Consider the following 19465-nt stretch of genomic DNA (forward strand, 5'->3'; position numbering starts at 1 on the left):
TGCACTGTTTCATCTTTCAATTCATTTTAATCTTTGTGCAATTTGAAAGATAACCATTTTGTGATCTCTTCTGAGAAGGCAAATTACTATACTGACTAATGCTTGCAGGTCAAGCGGCTGCCACTGGTCCCTCAGTGTCTGTAAAAGCCAGAAGACTCACTCTGCTCTCGGTATCCTGGCTTCTCACCTTTCACCTGGGCTGTTGGCTCTGAGTAGACGGGCTATTTCTGTGAGAGGAACCTAGTGATGTCCTGGTTCAATCCTAGTTCTTTCCCAGTGCCCTAGACAGGAGACAACTGACTCAGTCTTCCTTCTCTTCCTCTTCTTTGAACAAGTGAGAGATCTTCAGATATCTGTTTAGACTAAGTGCTTGTCAACATCCTTTTCATACCTCCTCCTGGGAGGAGTCATCCCTTAGGGTTCTGGGGCCAGCAAATGACACAAGAATTCTAAAGCCTAATTTCAAAGAATATCTACCAAAGATCTGCTTCACGTTCTTACAGTTCTAGTAAGGATTAATGTTAATTCAGAAAAGAAACATAAGAACATCCATATTCTTCCCTCTTGGTCCAAATCCACATGAGAACACGGACAGGACTACACTCTCAGATTTTCTGTCCCTTTATTTATGTAATTGTATCAGGAAAGTAGCCACTGATGTCTTCAGGCTTTGCCTCTCTAGCACGAGCAGTCTCCTTGCCCTGAGTAGTGATCTTCATTCCCAGGAGAGAAAGTAGACATTGCCCTGAGTGTCTCCCACTGCGAGTTGCAGGGTAGAGTCAGGACCCAGCCAAGGTTCCAGGCAGCTCACTGCCCCTTCACATCGGAACAGGCCCAGCTACAATGGAACAAAAATGGGAGATGAGGGCTACAAGCCTAGAGCCTCCTTACTAACTTATTTGTCTCCCACACCAATGACTTTTATTTAGAAACAAGTTAGTTACACATTATTGCAAGAAGGAGAGAAGAAAACAATTTTGATCTTCTGTCTTTCCTTACCCCAAGTTTGCTCTCTGACATCCCTTTTGTCCTCCTTACACACACACACACACACATACACACTTACCAGCTGCATACTGGGTCTCTCCCACAGTTTAACATCTCTGTCCTTTGAAGCTGTTACCAGAAACTCAGGCAGCACATGGAGGGCCGTGACAGGGCCTGAGTGAATCTTAGAGAGGAAGAGGAAGAGGTGTGGTGAGTTCTAGAAGGACCCTCCTCAGTCAAGGGAGAAGAGAAGTTTGCTGGGTCAGACCTAGAGCCTCCTCCCCAATATCTTGTGACCTTTCCCTCAAACTCACCTTTCTACGTTGCTGCGTCTTTAGCTCTGTGACTGTTGACCAGCTGTAGGTGTCAGTACATATACATGACTCTGTCTCTGAACTTTGAGTTGAAGGCATTTCTGCTTTTTTCTGCCAGATATTATCTGTGATCCATTCTCCTTTATCGGTGCATCTGGCTAGGTTCCACAGCATCCCATCAGAGCTGGCACACAAAAATGAGGACTCTGCCATTTCAAGCGCAGAGTTTGAGCCAGGTCTTAGACTTTGAAGAATATACCATCCTCCCCAAGGCCATCTCTGGATTCCTTGGGCCCTCCTAACACCACTCACCAGATCCAGGTTTGGCCTGAGTTACTGATATGAGGGTATTACTGGGATTCTCTAAATTCAGATCAAATTCCAGGCACTCTTCAAACTCTCCTAATTCCTTTTGCCCCTGTGAAAGGACAGAGCATTTTATTTAGCCTACTTGTATCACTTACTGCTTCCCAGACAAAGTAACTCTTTTCTGCTCTGGGCTGGTCAAGACTTTTCAAAATTGTATCCATGATACAATAAAGTACACAAATCTTAAATGGACATCTTGATAAAATTTTATCCATCCTTGTAATTACTGCCCAAATCAAATCATAGTACATTCTACCCTGGAAATTTGCCTCCATGCCCCTTACCCTATCACCACCCCCAGAGTCAACAATATTCTGACTTCTGTCACTATAAATTAGTTTTGCTTGTTCTTGAACTTCATTTAAGTGAAATTACATAATATCTACTATTTTGTGTCTGGCTTCTTTCACCTGGTATAATGTCTATGAGATATGTCTGTATTGTTCCAGACTAATACCCATAGTGACAAGACAAGAGACATGAAGATAATGCAATTAAGAAAATGCCTAGGTTGATCACTCCTCAGCCTTTTGGCTAAGATGAAGTGTAGTATAGGGGCTTCCCAGGTGACACAGTGGTAAAGAATCCACCTGCCAATGCAGGTTTGATCCCTGGGTCAGGAAGATCCTCTGGAGGAGGAAATAGCAACCAGTTCCAGTATTCTTGCCAGAAAAATTCCATGGACAGAGGAGCTTGGTGGGCTACAGTCCATGGAGTCTCAAAGAGTCAGATATGGCTGAGCTACTGAACACCCACCTAGGTTTATGGTTTCCCATGATTCTTTTAAACAATAGAATCCTTTTTTGTATCAGTGAAATCTTACAAGGGAACCCAATATAAAGCACTCTTCAGTAGAGTTCCAGTTGAAGGAAGAGAAGGGGATTTGGAACCAACTGCTTTTCACTTCCTTCCTCTTTTACTCAGTCATGGCCTCAAGACTTTAAAATAGTAGTCCTGAACAAATGGTTGTTTTAACACACACCCAAACAGAACTTACTGAGAAAGGAAGAACTTGAAGTTTCATTGACTGCAGGACAAACACACCATAGTCCTGGTGGGTGGACAACATCATAGGGTCTTCCGAATAACTTTGCCTGGTTTACAAGAAAGGAAGAGGCTAAGCCCAGGAACACCCCTCTATAAGACCCCAGTGTTTGTTTTAGTTAGACCCAACCTCCCAGGGACGGGGGAGCTTGGTGGGCTGCTGTCCGTGGGGTTGCACAGAGTCGGACACTACTGAAGCGACTTAGCAGCAGCAGCAGCAGCAGCAGGGTAACCATTAACCCACTTTTCCTTCTTCTCCAGCCTAAGAGAAAACAGCACTTGGGGTCTTACCAGATTACAGAGGGCTCATCACCGGGCTTCATGTGCAACAACTGCAAATCCGCTTTGGCCAAGATGAGGGAGTGAGCATCAGGGGCCAGGCCTACACTTGTCAGGAAACCTAAGTCCTCCTGAAGAACTCGGTTCAGGCGAAGACTGAAGTTCAAACAAGGCACATGGACAAGAAAGAGTCTACTTTAGTCCACGTCTCTCGGGCTCCTCAGTTCCCCATGAATTCCTCAGGAGTATAGTACAAAACAAACTGTATCCCCTTCCCCACAAATTGCCTTCTTTCTGATTCTCTCATATTAGTATTTATCATACTATCATCCCTCAAACTAGGAATCTCTAATATTTTTGTCCTTTCCTTCCCTCCTGACCTGCAACTGATCGATAAGCACTGCAGAGTCAACGTTCAACATATGCCTAAATCTTTCTCTCCGTCTCATCCCTGTTGCCCAGATTAGGGCCCATGTTTTGTCTTCCTGGGACTATAGCATCATCTGTAAACATGGTTGCCCTACCTTTAGTATCTCCCTACTACTATCCATCCTCCACATGGCCACTAGAGTTCTCTTTCTAAAATTCAGATAATTATTCTGCTCAAAATTCTTAGCACTGTGCCCTCTACAGCATGGCCCTAGTGTATTATTTCAACGCAATACCCCACCACCACTCGCACCAAGAACCCAAAGACTTAGCTATACTCAGAATACACCATGCATTCTCACACCCCTGTGCCTTTTATTAATGCTACCTCCTCTTCCTAAAACACCATTCCCTGCCCTTACTTTAAGCCCAGTCTCAAACAGCCACTCTTGTAAACAGTAAATTTCTTAAACTCTGCAGCCCCAGGAAGTTTATATAATTTATTATAGCAGTGATCACTCCACATATTGTTGGCAGTTTACTTATATTCATATTCCTCTACTGTGAGCTCCCTTAAATAAAAATTAATTTCAATCTGGTTCATGCTGCCTGGCCCAGAACTTAGCATACAGTAAAAGCTTGATAATTATTATTTTAATTGACATAATGAGGAGCAAAAAACAATTTCCCAGGGACCTTTTCCCTGCTTACTAACTAATATCCTGTTGACCGAGTTCAGAAAGAGAGGGGAAAGATTTAAGCAAAATCCCAAGTTTAACCATATCCATTAACCCAGCCACCTCATTTCACCTGACATTTCTGGGTGTTGAACCCTTCTGCAGTTCCACTTGCCACTCGCTGACTTTTTCATTAGCACTGACAACAATCAAGGTGTGTGCTGAGTACCAGAGCAGAGCACTGATGCAGCCCGGAGCCTAGTGAACACAGTTCAGCTCAGTCGCTCAGTCGTGTCTGACTCCTTGCAACCCCATGAACCGCAGCACGCCAGGCTCCCTGTCCATCACCAACTCCCAGAGTCCACCCAAACCCATGTCCATCGAGTCGGTGATGCCATCTAACCATCTCATCCTCTGTCGTCCCCTTCTCCTCCTGCCCTCAATCTTTCCCAGCATCAGGGTTTTTCCAATGAGTCAGCTCTTCGCATCAGGTGGCCAAAGTATTGGAGTTTCAGCTTCAACATCAGTCCTTCCAATGAACACCCTTCTGAGAAACCAGGATTAACCTGTCCACACCCACCACCCCCAGGCTTCTACACAACCTATGACCCTAGCACATGCCACCAGATACACAACCAGGGAAGAATTCACATAAAACTGAAGTTTACTCCACTCACCTGTACTGTGACCACAGCCTTAGCTTCCTGCCACAAGGTCAGTTCCCCAGCTTGATTCCCAGACACTGCTGCAGAACCGTCTGGGGCCCAGGCCACAGCAGTGACGGCTGCAGGACTCCTAGGTCTATATGTGTCATCTGGAGAAGAAAGGAAGTGATTCATTAGCAGCTGGACCACTGCTGGGGTACAAGAGGAAAGAGAAGGCTACCCTTGAATTTCTTGGTCCCACTTACACACACCACCCCCCTTTCACACCTTGCCTCTCTCCACACCTTACTCACCTGCCTCTTCGGGCACCTGCCAGAGCCGTAGGGAGCCATCCTCTGAGGTGGTCAGCAGGAGGCCTGAGGTCTCTGAAACAGCAGCTGCACTGACTGGGCCACTGTGACCCAGCAGAGTGTGTGTTTGAAACACCTGGAAGGAAAAGATGGAGATAGAAGAGTGAAGAGTTGACACAACAGGAGGCTGTCCCACTACCCCCTCCCACAGCCCCCAGCCCGGTCCTTTCAGGGAACTCACCAAGAGTGGATGCCACAACCGCGTGGCCCCATCCAATCCAACAGTGACCACCAGAAGCTCTGACCCCGACTGACCAGCTGGTAAGATGCAGAGGCTGAGTCAGAAGAAGGGGAGGAGGGAAGAGGCAGCAGGGACTGGAAAGTGGCTGATATCCCGGTACCTGCACGGGGCTCCAGAGCAGCCACACAGTGGCTGATAGGTCCTGAGTGAGCGGGGATGCTGGTCATCTCCACACCCTGATGGTCCCACACTTTCAAGGTCCCATCTCGGCCCACGGATACCACGTGCTCCTCCTGCCCCAGGAAACAGGATCAGAGAAGAGTCACACTGAGCAGTACGTGGGAATTACAGTTCCCATCACAGAGGTGTGGGCTGAGCATTAAGAGCCTAGAAGCTGTTGTCAAAGAAAGAGGACAACCCGGCAGTGGGGCCAGGGGGCTCAGGGCTGCCATCCCGGCGCAAGGCCATGACACTAGGGTACTGGGTCTTCATGCTCTCCCTCCCCTCACACCGAGCCTCAGCCTCAACACCTAACCCTGCTCTCATTTAGGCCCAAGCATCTCACTCTTGGTACTTCTTCTGACCTTAGGATTAGATACCCCATGCATCCAGCCTCCCAAAGTCCCCTTAACCTTCCCAGGGACCCCCAGTGAGCTCTCCACCGCCTTCTCACCATGGCCACCACGGCGCTCACAGCATGCTGATGACCCAGGAAGTGACCAAGCTGCTGTCTCAACTCTGGGTCCCACAGGGCCACAGAACCATCGCTGGAGCAGGAGACCTGCAGAGCCAGAGGGTGGAGGAGTAGACTCAACCAGCATCCCTCCAGCATCTCTCTGTGCTTATAATGTAGGATGCAGGGCAGTAAGCCTTGTGATTAAGAGCAATGGTCATCCTGTGTTCTAATCCTAGCTCCACCATTCATTACTTGGTGACCAGTTCATCTCTCTGGGCCTCAGATTTCTCATCTATTTAACCAGGATAAGGACAGGGTACCTACTGATATGGGGCTGAAGCATCTATATATAGGTGCTATATATATATATATATATTTAGGATTTAATGCACTGCCTGGTACATAGTGAGCACTGAATAAATAGTACCTACTGTCCTTGTTATTAACATAATGTTAGTCAACAACTCTGTCTCACCCTGACAAAGGTGAGAAGTCTGCAATGCCCAGGACAGATCTATGCCTAGAAGGCAGGGACAGAACAGACTATGACAAGTCTATTCAATTGTTACTCATTTCTTTTTGAGAACAACAGTGATTCTGTGTTGGGAAACTAGGCTTTACCAACCCTGAGTGCATAAATTGAGACTGATTTTTCACTTAAGACCAAAGAAATCATAGCAATACACATCTCCTGCAGGAACAGGGCATCCTAAACCCTTAGAGAGACAGCTCTGTGTTCCTGTTAAGAGCATGGACTTTCTCATCATAAAGTTTACTGACTCAGCTTCTTCATTTACATGACCTTGGAAATGGTCTTTAATCTATCTGAGCTCAATATCCTTGTCTATGAAATAGAAAGAATAGCAGTAACTTCTTTACAGGGTGTTGTAAAGACTATATGAGGCAACACATGCTAAGGACTCAGTCCAATGTCTGACACATACTAAGTGCTCAAAAAGTGCTCTATTATATTGGGTGTAAGAAAACTATATTAATACTATATTATTATAAATGAGTGTTAGGAATAGGATGAGGTAGAAAGTGTTGACTCCCTCTCCCAGGAACCCTGCTGAGCCCTACACCATCCCAACCCCTTCACTCACCAGGAGGCTGTCTTTGGTCCAGGCACAGCCAGTGACCCAGTCTCGGTGACAGGCAGAGAAGGAGCAAATCAAAACAGGGGCTTTGGGTGTTCTCACATCCCAGCAGAGCAGACTCTGGATACAGGTACCAAGAGAGGAAGTCGTCAGGATAGTAGGACAGAGGTAGGAATAGCAGGGCCATCTCAGGTAAGAAGTTTCAAGGAAAGAAGGAGTAACAAAGGAGGGTGGGTGGGCAGATCCAGTACAGGAGGTTTAGGAAAGCAAAAAGCCAGAGGAAGCAGTAGGAAGTGAGCTGCTAGGGAATCCAGGGGCTGTGGGCCCCCAAGGGGCTGGAGGTCCATGGGGAGGAGGGCCCAGAGGTGCATCCTCCTGAGACTCACCCGATCCCTGCCCCCAGTGGCCAGCCTGCATCCATCAGTGCTGAAGCTGCAGCAGCTTACAGGGCCCTCGTGTCCCCGGAGCTCAGTGCTACGAGGAAAGTCTTCTGTCTTTTGTGGCAGCATCAGCAGCTGCCTTGGCCACAGTCGCACTGTGAAGTCCTCTGCATTGGAAATGGGGAGAGAGGAAGATTTCTTGAAAACAGGAAGTAAGACAGGCCTGGAAAGCCAAAGACAAAGGCAATCCTGGGGGCTGAGGGTGATGTCTGAAGGCACAGCTCCAAGGGAGGGACTCCGTGAGTCACACTGAGACCTGGGACACAGGTCTGTCCCATGGGAGGTCACAAGAAGGCATGCCAGGACACCCAGCCCCAGCCCTGCAGTTCTCTCTAACTACACCTCCACACTCTCCTCTGCTAAAGTGCCCAGTGTCACTCTGACCAAGCCTCCTACCTAGAAAGGACTAAGGCCATCCTGCATTTTCACCTCAACATCTCCCTCTCTCCTAAGGGAAACCCTTCACACAGCAAAATCCCCACTGGGCAGAAACTCACAGGTTTACAGGGTTTACAAAGGCATCCAAGAATCAGGGTCAGGGAACAAGAAGAAAACAGCCTAGACTGATTATGCAAGATAAATGCATTTAAAAACACTCTGAATACAGTCAAATATGGTTGAAATGCTATGTTTTACGTTATGTGATTTTGACCATATTAAAAATAAAGTTTAAAAAATAAGTAAATAAAAGCACTTTGAAAGTTGGAAAAATAAGTTATACAGGTGTATTTTCACACACATATACATATGTATTGAAGAAATGTGTTCATATATTTAAAAGGAACAGTGACTCACAACCCTGCCCACCGTACCTGAGGCAACGGCCAAGAGTTCCTGGGAGGTGGCCAGTCCCAGCACAGGCTTCCGGTGTCTGGACAAGAGCCAGAGGGACTGAAGGGCGCCCCCCTGGAGCAGCCAGCCCTGCAGGGCCCCGTCTTCTGCACCACTCACCAACACCTTAGGGCTGAGCCAGGTCAGAGCGGACACTGCCACATTGAGCGCTTGACCCTGAGCCCCCTGGGAAGCTAGAGAGTAACAGACAAGAGAATAAGCCGCTTGCACAGGGGGCCAGAGTTGGGCAGGAACAGAGGTGGTGGTTTCCTTCCAGGCTCAAAGACTCCAGCCCTCCTCCCTTCGGTACCTGAAGAAATTCTGTAGATCCGAATGCCATCTGCTCGGTACCCAACAGCCACCTGATCACCATCTGGGCTGAGAGCCACGGAGAGGGCAGGAGAGAGGTGGGGGGAACCAAGGCACCCACGGGGCCGACCCAGAGACCCAGACCACACCTGAACCTGTGGGCCGAGAAAGGGCCTTAAAGATAACCCACCCTCTTCTCCGCCCTTATTAAAGTCCTCCCTCCAGAAATTCGTCTGGAGAGCTTCTGTGCTCACACCCACAGCCCTCTCCCTGTAGCTCTCCAGCCAAGCCCCTCTAGACTCCTCGACAAAGGTCCCACCCTCACACAAATATTTCCACGCCTTTGCTGCCCCCTCCTCATAGCCCACCACCAGCTCTCGGTAACCTGACCTTGCCGTCCTCTCCGGCCGTCAGTAACTGGCACCCAGATCGCAGGAAAAGGGCAGCAGCAACGAAGCCTTGGTGGGCAGGGAAGGCAGCCAGCCGTGCCCCCTCCTGCCAGGCCCACAGCTCTACCATCCTGTCCAGCCGGCCCACAGCCACAACCCGCCCAGGCACACCAAAGGCCAAGGTACGGACAGAGGCTCCCGGGGCCCCCAGTTCCTACACAAAGAGATAGAAACTGGAATGGCAGGGCCTGCTCTCAACCCAAACCCAGAGTGAGCCAGGATGCAAGTGTCTGCCATTCCCCACCTTCCACTCCACTCTCCCGTGCTTCCCGCCACAGGGCCACCTAGCTCCTCTCACCTTGGTGACTCTGAGCCCATCCACGTGGAAAAAGCTGAAACTGCCAGCCCAGCTGCCAACAGCTACCACCTGTCCTTCTGGGTGGAAAGCAACGCAATTCAGGGGCTTGGGACAGGTGTGCTGGGAGGCCAGCTGCCCTCGGACTACGTCCCACAGCTGGAGGAGAGAGAAGGGAAAGAGAACACGGGAAGCTGAATAGACCCCTGAGCTGCTGGGTCCCAGAGCTCCAGGGGCCACCTCATCCACTCCCCAGCCCTCAGCAGGCCAAGCAGTCAGAGCCTCTGCCCCACTGAGAGAGCCACTTCATGGGGCTGATGCCACGTTTAGGGTCCTTTTCACCACCACAGGCCCCTGGCTCTTACCTTCAAGCCTCCACCCAGGCACACGGTGGCCAGCAGCCGGCGGTCTGGGCTCAGGCAGCAGCCAGTAATCTGGTACTGGTGAGCTTGGATCTGGAGCACCCTACCCCAGGGAGATAAGGTCAGGGTCCTCTGGCCACTGCCTCCCTCCTCATTCCCTGCCCCGTGGGCTTCCAACAAACAGGGAGGGCCCTCACGCCAAGCACGGGGACCGCTTACCGACAACCGTGCTGCAGGTCCCAGAGCTCCAGGAGCCCATCAAAGGCAGTTAGAAAGAGGGCGTTGTCCGAGAGGAATGAACAAGAGGAAACCCCATCACCGCCACTCACCATCGACCTCTCCTCCTGTGACAGCGAGTGGAGAAGTCACTCAGGGCACTCCCTTCACCACCCCACGTCCAGCTCCCCCAAGCCCCAACCAGGAATGAGGCGATGGCTAGAAAAGCTGAAGCCCTTGGCTCTCTACAGTCCCTGCTGAGTCTCAAATTATGGCCCTCTGGCCCCACACAGGGACACCTGTGAAAAGTGCAAAGCTCTGGGCCCCACTCCAGACCCAGGCCAAGCTCGAACAGGTTCAAGTGGGACCTCATGATCCAAGTGAGGTCACATCGTCTCCCCCATTTCAAACCCCATAAGCATCCCCAAGTCACAGAAGATTCTGATTGGTCTGAGTTGGGAATGACGTTATACACATACATATATATGGGGGAGATGGGTTGACATGGGTGGAAGAGGAGAGAGTGACTGTGGCTGGAGGGCCCACCTCTCCAGCCTCATCTACTCGGCCCCTCCCTTACCTACACTCCACTGCAATCACTGCCAGCAGTTTAAGGAAACGTTCCCCCCGATGTTTGTGCCCAGGCTCCACACTCAACCTGGAACACCTGCCCTTCTCATCCTGTGTCCTCTAGTACCTGCACAGTTCACTTAGCTCTTATCTATGTCACATGGCCACATTCTGGTTCCCTTTTTAACCTTCTGTGCTTTAAATTTCAACAAAACTGACCACTTGGTGGGCAAAGACAGTGTCCTAAGTCCTGTGTTTCTTGCAGTGCTTAGTACACTGCCTTCAAAGGAAAGTACAGAGCAAGCATTTGCTGTAGGATTCATTTTTTGACCAAGCCCTTGGGATCTGATGTGAAAGTAAAGTTGCTGAATCAAACAGGGTGATAACAGGTAGGCTTGGCTTGTCTTGGGCTTCGGGGCAGGCTGGGAGGCTTTTCTGAAGGTAAACTCTGCCCCGTCTTGAGTGTCATACCTGCCAGGTTCTCAGGTCCAAAAGGTAAACTGTCCCATTGGCAGTGCCTACGGCTGCTCTTTGCCCGTTAGGGGAGAAGGCCACGGCTGTGGGGGAGGAGGAAACTGCCAGGGATAGGCTGGAGCTACAGAAAAAATAGCAAGAAAAGGTGGAAATGAGGGACCAGGGGAAGGATGTGCATTTCTGTGCCTGAAGTCCCATCTCACTGGTGACTCCAGTCTGTTCTTTATTCTCTAGTTTCAGAGAGGGCTGCAGCTCGCTCTCTGGCAGGGCTTGTCAGCATCTGGGGTCAAGGGTTTTACCTTTGCTGGTGCTTCAGGGTCTGAGGTTTATTAAGCCAACGCAGCACACACTGGAGGTGCTGTCGCTGGGAGAGTCGGGGGGCCTGGCGGCAAAGAGGCGAGTCCAGAGGCTGGTTGGCTACCTGCTGGTGCAGGAGCAGTGGGTACCGGCTGAGGATGGGAGCCTGCTGCCTCAGGAAGGTGTGAAATGCAGCAACATCAGCCTCAGGAAGCTTCTGTCCCTCACCAGCGACTGAGGAAGCTAGAGAAGAGATGCAGAGTCAGCCTTGACCCCCATGAACCCCAGGACCAAGCCAATCATATGATGTGTCCAAAATGCTAAGTCTTAAAGTGTGGCCCTCGGTTCCAGATCAGGCACATCTGTTAAAACTACAAAGCCGGGCTTCCCTGGTGGCTCAGTAGTAAAGAATCCACCCGCCAATGCGGGAGACAGGGGTTCGATCCTTGATCTGGGAAGATCCCACATGCCGCAAAGCAATTAAGCCCGTGGGCCGTAACTATTGAGCCTGTGCTTTAGAGCCTGGGAGCCACAACTACTGAAACATATGTGCCCTAGAGCCTGTGCTCCCCAACAAGAGAAGCCACCGCAGTGAGAAGCCCGTGCACAGCAACTAGAGAGTAGCCCCCATTCACTACAACTAGAGAAAAGCCCACACAGCAATGAAGACCCAGCACGGTCAAAAATAAATAAGTAAATAAAATCATTTTTAAAAAAAGCGTAAAGCTTTGGGTCCCACTCTAGACCTAGGAAACCAAATCTGAGGACCCAGGTATCAGCAGTTTGAACAAGTTTCCCAAGTAATTTTATGCCCACTAAGATTTAAGACAGCTGAGTAAAAGGTCTCCTAAGAATCACTTGCTCACACTCATGGCATTTTTCACCTTGGAATAGAAATCAACTGCTCCTTCCATTACACCTCCCTCTGAGCAGGACCCCACGAACACACCCAGGACCCCACAGCTTGGAGAAGACTCCAGCCCATAACTCATCTCACCGTAGAGGGCATGGGCCTCCAGGAGCTGAGAGATCAGACCCAGTTCCAGGTGTGCAGCCACCACATGGAGACTGGTGAGGAACTTGGCAAGAAGGCCGCGGTTCCCGCTCTGGAGCTGGAAAGTCAGACTGAATTCATTAGGGATGTGACAAGGCTGGTGAGGAGGGACAGTCTAGTCTTGGACCCTGCCTGTGCAGCTGACACTTAGACTTAGGAGCTGGGACAGAGGACCTGAAGGAGGAGGGCTGGAAAACTGAAAGAAGAGAGGTACAGAGAGTGTGGAAGGCGGGTAATGATTGTGGGGATGATGGTGGTGGCTGGGGGAAGAGGGGGCTCAGAACGGCCAAAGCAGTTTCTTGGGAGAAGGTGCCAATGGGCTCTGGGGACTAACCAGGTGGTAAGGCAGGTCTGCCAGGGCTTCTGGAGGGCACCTTCGGAAGGTACCTGAGGCATCAGGGTCACACGTCTTCCAGAGCTGAGCTGCAGGTGTGGGTCACAGGAAGAGACACTGAGATGAGCTCGGCCATGAAGCATCTCCAAAGATCACACTCCTCAGGCTACAGCGAGAGCCATCCCCTCACTGGGGTGGCAGGTGAGGAGGCCAGCCAATGGGGAGCGCCAGGCCCCACGCTCAGTGCCCCGGGGGTTAACCGGGCTGCAGTCACCTGCAGTGAGGAGGTGCGCTGTCTTCTCCAGCTCCGGCCTCTTCCCGTAACGACACCTGGCAGCCGTTCTCAGGGGCCCATCCTGGAGACAGAGCCGGGCGCCGGGGCGCTCCAGGGTTCCCTCCCCTAGCAAACTGACCCCGTGTGAGGGAGAGAAGGCAAGAGAAGAGGGAGAAGGGCTGTCAGTGAGCAGTCTGGCACAGAGGTGGGCTCCCAGTCCCACCTCAAACAGTGGTAACTTGAGTGACAGCCATGCAGGGTCTGGAGACAAGTGTGAGGGGCTATACCAAGAGAGGAAGAGGATGAAGAGAGAGGGTCACATGGGGCCCTGCCTCAAAGACAGGGAGGCACAGGTCAGTGGGAGCTCAGTGAGGGCACTTGTACCTGCGCAGACTCTGGACGAGGTAGGCAAATGGGCCCATGGGGTAGGGGTCCCCACTGTTACCAGCAGCCACTGCTTCTTCCCAGCTCTTGCTCCCCCTGGGAAGAATCCGCCATGCACTCAACACTCCATGCAACTGGTCCACGGTCAGACCTGAAAACGCAAGGTCACTGAGGCCCTAAACCAGGCAGCATACCCATCCCCACCTAATCCCTAATCACTCCCTGCACGGCTTGCTGAGACCCCAACACAACCAAGGTCATCCAACCCCTGAGCCCACTCCAAGCACTGACCGCTGCGTGTGGCCTCAAGAGTGGCCAAGGCTTGGGGAAGGACGTCGGGGCCATGCTCCTGCTCCAGAGTGCCCAGGACATGCTGCAGAAGCAGAGGGACGGTGGCCGGCAGCGTCCGGAGCCTCTCGGAAACCTGGGGGAGGAGCGCGAAGGGCCTCCGTCAGCGCAGGGAAGGGGAGAGGCAGCTTCGGTGTGGGTAGGAGTTGGGGCAGCAGGGAAAAGCGTGGGAAGGGATGAAAAGGAAACACCGGTGGGAGGGAAGCAGGCTGCGGGTGTGGATGAGGAGTGGCAAAGGAGGAGGGTGGGAAGGGGTGAGGGATGCGAATGAAAAGGTTGAATGGAGAATGGGAAATGGAGGAGTGAGGGTTCACATCCTCAACCGACCTGCTCGTAGAGCGTGAAGAGCCTCAGGTGATCGGTGACCAAGCGCAAGTAGAGCGGCAGCACTGACCCCCGCTTCACCAGCAGCAGCCGCATCTGACGAGACTCAGAGGACTCAGCACCGGACCAGTGCTCCCGGCCCCCCGCCCTCCACTCGGGCACCAAGCCCAGTGCGGGGCAGCTTCTCCTCTGGGAGCCCCCACAGGGGAGAGACCCACCGTGTCACTCAGGACACAGCTATCTCTGCCCGGCACTGCTCTGCCCAGCTCGCCCCGCTCTCCCCCTGCACCCGCTGGTTCAGCCCACCCAGATAGATAACCAACATTCACCAGTGGAAAAGGACCAGGTAATATTATCAGCAATCACAATCCTCTTCCCCTGCACAGACTTCCTGAGAAAATGAAGGAGCTGGTCTGTGCAGGGCAGCTGGTAGCTTTAGCACTCAGATCCTCACAGCTCCCAGATTCACCCCTCACATCTATCAGCGCCAGCCTAGACCCAACCTGGTTGTTAAATGGTGACTCCTCCAGCCGCTTCCCATACAGGGCCAGTTCTTCTCGCACCAGCTGGGCCCGGGCAGATGGCTCCAGAGGCCCCAGGGCCACCACGTGGGCACCTTGACTCTGCTCAAGGGTCTCCCCCAGGCCAGAATCACTGGACACGCTCAGCACTAGGTGCACCCACTGTGAGATTTGGACAAAAGGGTAGCGATGAAGAAGGAGAGCGGGGAGAATATTGTTGGAGAAGCCCCTCTCCCTACCTCATCCCACCTCGCCTCCTTCTCACACTCACCCGGGGAAGGGTCTTTGGGATCCAGTCCGAGATCAGCTGCCCACGCTGGTCCACCAACCTGTCAGCCCCGTCGACGATCAGCACCAGACGCTGGCCAGTTCTCAGGGACTGAGCAGACTTGGGCAGTAGCCTCTGCTGCAACTCCCACACCAGACCCCTGTGTGCAGAGGGGGAGGGCCAGTGTCAGTGGGGGTGGTGTCAGGGGCTATCAACAGGCCGGTCTAGGTGGGGGAGAAACACACCGGTAGGTGCTGGGGAGGGCACTTGGCTCCTCCAGTTGGCTATGCAGATAGGCACAGAGGCGTCTGAGCAGGGTGAGGGCAAGACTGTGGTCAGGGCGGGCCCCTGAAAAGTGGAAGAAGACTAAGGGGGCCACCGTGGCCCCATCCGGAGCATGCACGGCTGACACAAGAGATGCCTGAGGGGGAAGAGAACAGAAAACATGGTCACATACGCCAGCTTCCAGTGCCCCACCTCCTTAGCCCTCCTGAGCACACACAGCCCTCGCTCCCTCCTGTCCAGGCCTCTGGGACCCTGTACCAGGAAGGCGGTCTTGCCCTGTCCTGACTGCCCGGTCACCAGGCTCAGCCTCCCCTGGTGCTGCATGAGCTGCCGCACTGTGTCCTGAAGAAGGCGTGGTCGGGCAGGACTCGGCGGCTTCTTTAGCTGCTGAAAGGTGGCCTGGACCAAGTCGTCATCTGGGATGGGCACTGGCTGCTCCAGCTGGGCCCCGGGCTGAGGGCACATGGGGCAGTGACTATCTATGTTTCCACGCTCCTCAGGACCCCAGGCCTAAAACTTATAGCACCCCCACCAAGTAACTTCCCACCCAGGACCATCCTACCCCCTCTCCACTCCCCTGGCCACCAGCACTCCTGCTGACCTGGAGGTAAAGCTTCTGGATCATATTCCACACATCCTGCAGAACCAGCTGCCCAAACTCCTCCAGCCCCCCGACATAGGGCCGGCCAGCTGCCACACCGCCCCACTCACAGCAGTATCTATGGGCAGAGCGAGCACAAACAGGGTCAGAGCAGGCCTGGCCCACCCCTCATTGCATCTCTGCAGGCAGGTGCTCCCTACCTCTCCCAGCTCACCTGCGACAGGTGATCCCCTCCTGTCTGCTCAGATAACTCTTCAGTTCTGAGATCCGATGGGCAGCCTCTTCAGACTCAGAAATAAAGTCCGATTTCCAGGCATCTGGCACAGAGCTGACCACCAAAGACACCCCAAGAGTGGGGCTGGATTCAGACCAAAGCATGTCTCCACCGCCAGCCACCAGACCTGGCTGTGGTTCCCTGAAACTCCTCAAGAAACTGCTCCAATGGAGATCTCCTGCCTTCAGCTGCAAGGCAAGCTCTCTGATTCCTGCTTCTCCATCCTAGGCACCCCCTCTTGTACTCTGAACGTTAGGGAGAGAAGACACCCCCACTGAGCCTATCTGGCCTTCTGTGGAGGTACCTGAGGAAGCTAGAATCCCGGAAGTAGAGGAGAGGCTGAGCAGAAGGCTGCAGGCGGAGGCCCCGATTCAGGAACTGCATCAACTCCATCTCTGTCACAGAGCGACCTGCAGGGTACTGCTGGGCCTGCAGGGAGAGGGCAGGGAGCAGGTGGGTTCAGTCCTGGTCACACTATCCCCTCCCTTGAGACCTGTCATGACCCGGAGCCCTTCACCTCAGTAATGTTCCCCTCTCTCTCCAGACACTAGCCAGTAAAAATAGAGCTAAAAGCTCATGTTTATTGAATGCCTCTCACAGGTTGAACATTTTTTGAGCCTTCTTGAAATAGATTTCTGATTTTCATAATAACCCTGAAATGTAGACATCACTGCTTCTCCTTTATATAGGAAGAAGCTGAGTCTAGATTAGTATAAACCATTTTCCATTAAGCCTCACAATGACAGAAGAGTGATCAGAACCCAGCTCTGTCAGATGGCAAAGCCTAATCAAACCGACCACCTACGTCTCGCATCCTGTGGCCAACCCAGAGGTATTTCCCAAAGGAATTCCCTCATCTAGGACTTGATCACTCACAGAACCTTCTGCCTGTGTTTCACTTCAAGTCTCAAGGATCTGCCTGTGCAGAGTCCCAGGGTTCTAGACACACCGTGACTTCTCCCGCCCCTGCCCCAACCATGTCTGTCTTACCCAGCGGAAGTGAGGATGGTCAGGGAGGCTGTAGTTGGGGGGAATATAGCCATAGCGGGAGCCCAGGATCCCCACAAACAGCTGCGAGTTCTCCACCTCCCCGAGGCACACTTCCAGCTGTCTGCAGGAAGGTTATGGGAGCACCGTGTCAGGGTGACTGGGCCCGGCTCACATCCCATAGCATCCAAAGAGCACCTCTGGCCCACAGCCCTCAGCCATCCTTGCAGCCCCAGCCCTGCCGCCACTCAAGCCCCTCATCTCCAACCCAGCCCCTCTTCTCAGCAGCCTCCACACCTGTTCCGACGGGTCTCCTCCTCAGTGATGCCCCAGCGCAGGTCGATGGCATGAAGGCTGATGCGGTAGGGGGCCACTCGGGCTTGCAGTGCTGGCAGCAGGGACCTCAGCAGCAGGTCCCGCTCCCCATGCATGTCCCGGAAAGTGGAGGAAATGAAAAGCCGGATGCTTCGCCATCTGCCAGTAAACCAGGGGTCAGCCCCACAGCCCATAGACAGGGCTATGACCACCCCTAACCCTGCTGAGCCAGGTACAACAGATGGCAGGGGGTATCCAACCAGCCTCCAGTGAATAACAGGCTTGTAACCTCAAATGCAGAGTCTGGAAATTAAATCCCACTGGCTATTTCTCGTGCACCCCTCCTGTGTCAGCAATGATTATTATGCATCTACTATCCTGCCCATGAAATGGGCCAAGTTGCACTGTGAGGTAAGCACAATCATTCTCTCCATTTTACTGATCGAGAAACTACAGCTTGAACTTCCCTGGTGGCCTAGTGGTTAAAAATCTGCCTGCCAGAGCAGGGGACACAGGTTCAATCTCTGGTCCAGGATGATTCCACATGTCATGGGGCAATTAAGCTTGTGTGCCGCAACTACTGAGCCCATGCTCTAGAGCCCGTAAACCGCAGCTACCGAGCCCACACACCGCAACCACTAAAGTATGTGTGCCTTGAGTCTGTGCTCCACAACCAAAGAAGCCCCCACAATGAGAAGCCTGCATACAGCCACTAGAGAATAGCCCCACTAGCCACAACTAGAGAAAGCCCACCCAGCAATGAAAAAACCCAGTGCAACCAAAAATAAATAAATGAAAGAAACTACAGCTTAAGACATCAAGCAACTAGCCCAAACTTCAGCTATTATTTGGCAAAGCCAAGATAAGAAAGCCACGGCCCGTGCCTCAAAGCCCTCTGCCTGAGCCCTGGTGCCCGCTGCCTGCCTCACCTTCTAGCCCCCTCTCCCTAGTACAGTAAGGGACATGCTCACCATCTGTGTTGGACAAACCCCTGCCTGGGAAGAGGAAATGTTCCTCAACAATAGAGCAAGCAGCATCTCAACGGCCAGAATTTCAGACACTTGAGTTATCTCTAGGTTTCGACTAAAGCCCCTCTCAGTTCACAAAGGCATAAAAAACAGACTGACCCAAGCTGGGAAACAGGAGCCAAGGGGCTTGGAGTATTCTCTTCCAGTGGCCGGAGAGACTGGACCCCTGTTTTCCCTGGGGGTGGTGGAATCTTGAATATTTTGTCCATTTGGCCTACATGTTCTAGAAGCCGGGAGGCCCCACGCTCCGCAATGAACCTGAAATAAAGAGTGAGAAAATAAATGAGAGGGAATCAGGAAGGTCCTCCGAGGGGGCAAGGGACAAAGATATGGCTAAATTAGGTCAACCAGTTAATTGGAGGTTCTTAGGAAGATTACCATGAAGAGTAAACATAGATTAAAATAAGGAAGGAAGCAGAACCAGAGGAATGAGGGAACAGAGAAGAAACCCAGATATAGCCCCTTCTGTGTGCATGGTTATCACAGGCTTTCTGTTGGACCAGGGGCAACTGGGCTAAATGAAGATGTAAAGATTAAGGTTGATCAGCTCTGGGCTTGATTAGCTAGCTCTGTACCAGCCATGAAAGCTCCCTGGGGAGGGGGGAGCATGAGGCTTCCTAACATCGGACAATGGGTGGCATCCAAAGGAAACGGCAGAGGAGAAAACAAATAAATGGGAAGCCTAATAGCGGACAGAAAAACAAAGAACAAAGATCAGGCATAAATAAATAAAGTTAACATGGTATTTCCTCTGAAATGGAATGGAACAGAGGCCTCAGAGAATGAATAGAAATGATGGGACCAACTCCTGAGTTGTACCCTTAAAAGCAAATAGTACAATCTCCTATGTTCCCTTTTCTCCTTTCCCACTAGATTAATACAAAAATGATGGCTGGAGCTGTAGCAGCCATCTTGAACTATAAAGTAGAAGCAGAGTATTTGAAAATGGTAGAGCAACAGATAGAAGATGACCAGGTACCTGTAATATCATGTGGCTGCCATGCCTAGACAGCTGTAAAAGCAGAATAATCTTTTATCTCGCTTAAAAATGAAGTGGTTAGAGGAGGAGCCACAGATAATCTCTAAAAGATGTTCTAACAAAGCCCCCAACCTCTCCAATGTCCATGCTATACTCACTTCAGTATCCCATCAGTACAGCCTGAGAGTGTCACGTCATTGGGATTCAAATCGGTACATCTGGCAAAAAAAGAAGTCAC

At 51.8% G+C, this 19465-nt stretch overlaps 1 protein-coding gene across 5 annotated transcripts in view; it reads right to left on the reverse strand.

Moving 5' to 3' along the window:
• Positions 1 to 605: 605 nt before the first annotated feature.
• The window catches only part of TEP1 (telomerase associated protein 1), a 40096-nt gene continuing 21236 nt past the window's right edge, over positions 606 to 19465 (reverse strand). For 3 of the 5 annotated variants that reach the window (XM_006048369.4, XM_006048370.4, XM_025295988.3), the window contains 39 exons: positions 19386 to 19445; positions 18348 to 18506; positions 17203 to 17379; positions 16909 to 17029; positions 16223 to 16347; positions 15859 to 15972; positions 15645 to 15762; positions 15302 to 15496; positions 15004 to 15179; positions 14762 to 14918; positions 14473 to 14652; positions 13973 to 14065; positions 13589 to 13721; positions 13298 to 13448; positions 12914 to 13047; positions 12640 to 12728; positions 12249 to 12363; positions 11254 to 11494; positions 10952 to 11075; positions 9914 to 10038; positions 9698 to 9797; positions 9336 to 9491; positions 8979 to 9191; positions 8590 to 8743; positions 8261 to 8473; positions 7395 to 7555; positions 7015 to 7128; positions 5909 to 6016; positions 5396 to 5528; positions 5236 to 5312; positions 4998 to 5130; positions 4717 to 4853; positions 4173 to 4297; positions 3006 to 3149; positions 2668 to 2764; positions 1614 to 1719; positions 1302 to 1507; positions 1067 to 1171; positions 606 to 838 (listed from right to left, as the gene is read on the reverse strand). In XM_006048369.4, the coding sequence (XP_006048431.3) occupies positions 716 to 838; positions 1067 to 1171; positions 1302 to 1507; positions 1614 to 1719; positions 2668 to 2764; positions 3006 to 3149; positions 4173 to 4297; positions 4717 to 4853; positions 4998 to 5130; positions 5236 to 5312; positions 5396 to 5528; positions 5909 to 6016; positions 7015 to 7128; positions 7395 to 7555; positions 8261 to 8473; positions 8590 to 8743; positions 8979 to 9191; positions 9336 to 9491; positions 9698 to 9797; positions 9914 to 10038; positions 10952 to 11075; positions 11254 to 11494; positions 12249 to 12363; positions 12640 to 12728; positions 12914 to 13047; positions 13298 to 13448; positions 13589 to 13721; positions 13973 to 14065; positions 14473 to 14652; positions 14762 to 14918; positions 15004 to 15179; positions 15302 to 15496; positions 15645 to 15762; positions 15859 to 15972; positions 16223 to 16347; positions 16909 to 17029; positions 17203 to 17379; positions 18348 to 18506; positions 19386 to 19445 (5392 nt within the window). In that variant the 3' untranslated portion in view covers positions 606 to 715. Of the gene's footprint in view, positions 839 to 1066; positions 1172 to 1301; positions 1508 to 1613; positions 1720 to 2667; positions 2765 to 3005; positions 3150 to 4172; positions 4298 to 4716; positions 4854 to 4997; positions 5131 to 5235; positions 5313 to 5395; positions 5529 to 5908; positions 6017 to 7014; positions 7129 to 7394; positions 7556 to 8260; positions 8474 to 8589; positions 8744 to 8978; positions 9192 to 9335; positions 9492 to 9697; positions 9798 to 9913; positions 10039 to 10951; positions 11076 to 11253; positions 11495 to 12248; positions 12364 to 12639; positions 12729 to 12913; positions 13048 to 13297; positions 13449 to 13588; positions 13722 to 13972; positions 14066 to 14472; positions 14653 to 14761; positions 14919 to 15003; positions 15180 to 15301; positions 15497 to 15644; positions 15763 to 15858; positions 15973 to 16222; positions 16348 to 16908; positions 17030 to 17202; positions 17380 to 18347; positions 18507 to 19385; positions 19446 to 19465 lie in introns of those variants that run through there. The other 2 variants (XM_025295987.3, XR_006639742.1) reach the window with 2 other exon arrangements.

This window comes from Bubalus bubalis, chromosome 11 (genome assembly GCF_019923935.1).
Source record: "Bubalus bubalis isolate 160015118507 breed Murrah chromosome 11, NDDB_SH_1, whole genome shotgun sequence".
Taxonomy (NCBI): domain Eukaryota; kingdom Metazoa; phylum Chordata; class Mammalia; order Artiodactyla; family Bovidae; genus Bubalus; species Bubalus bubalis.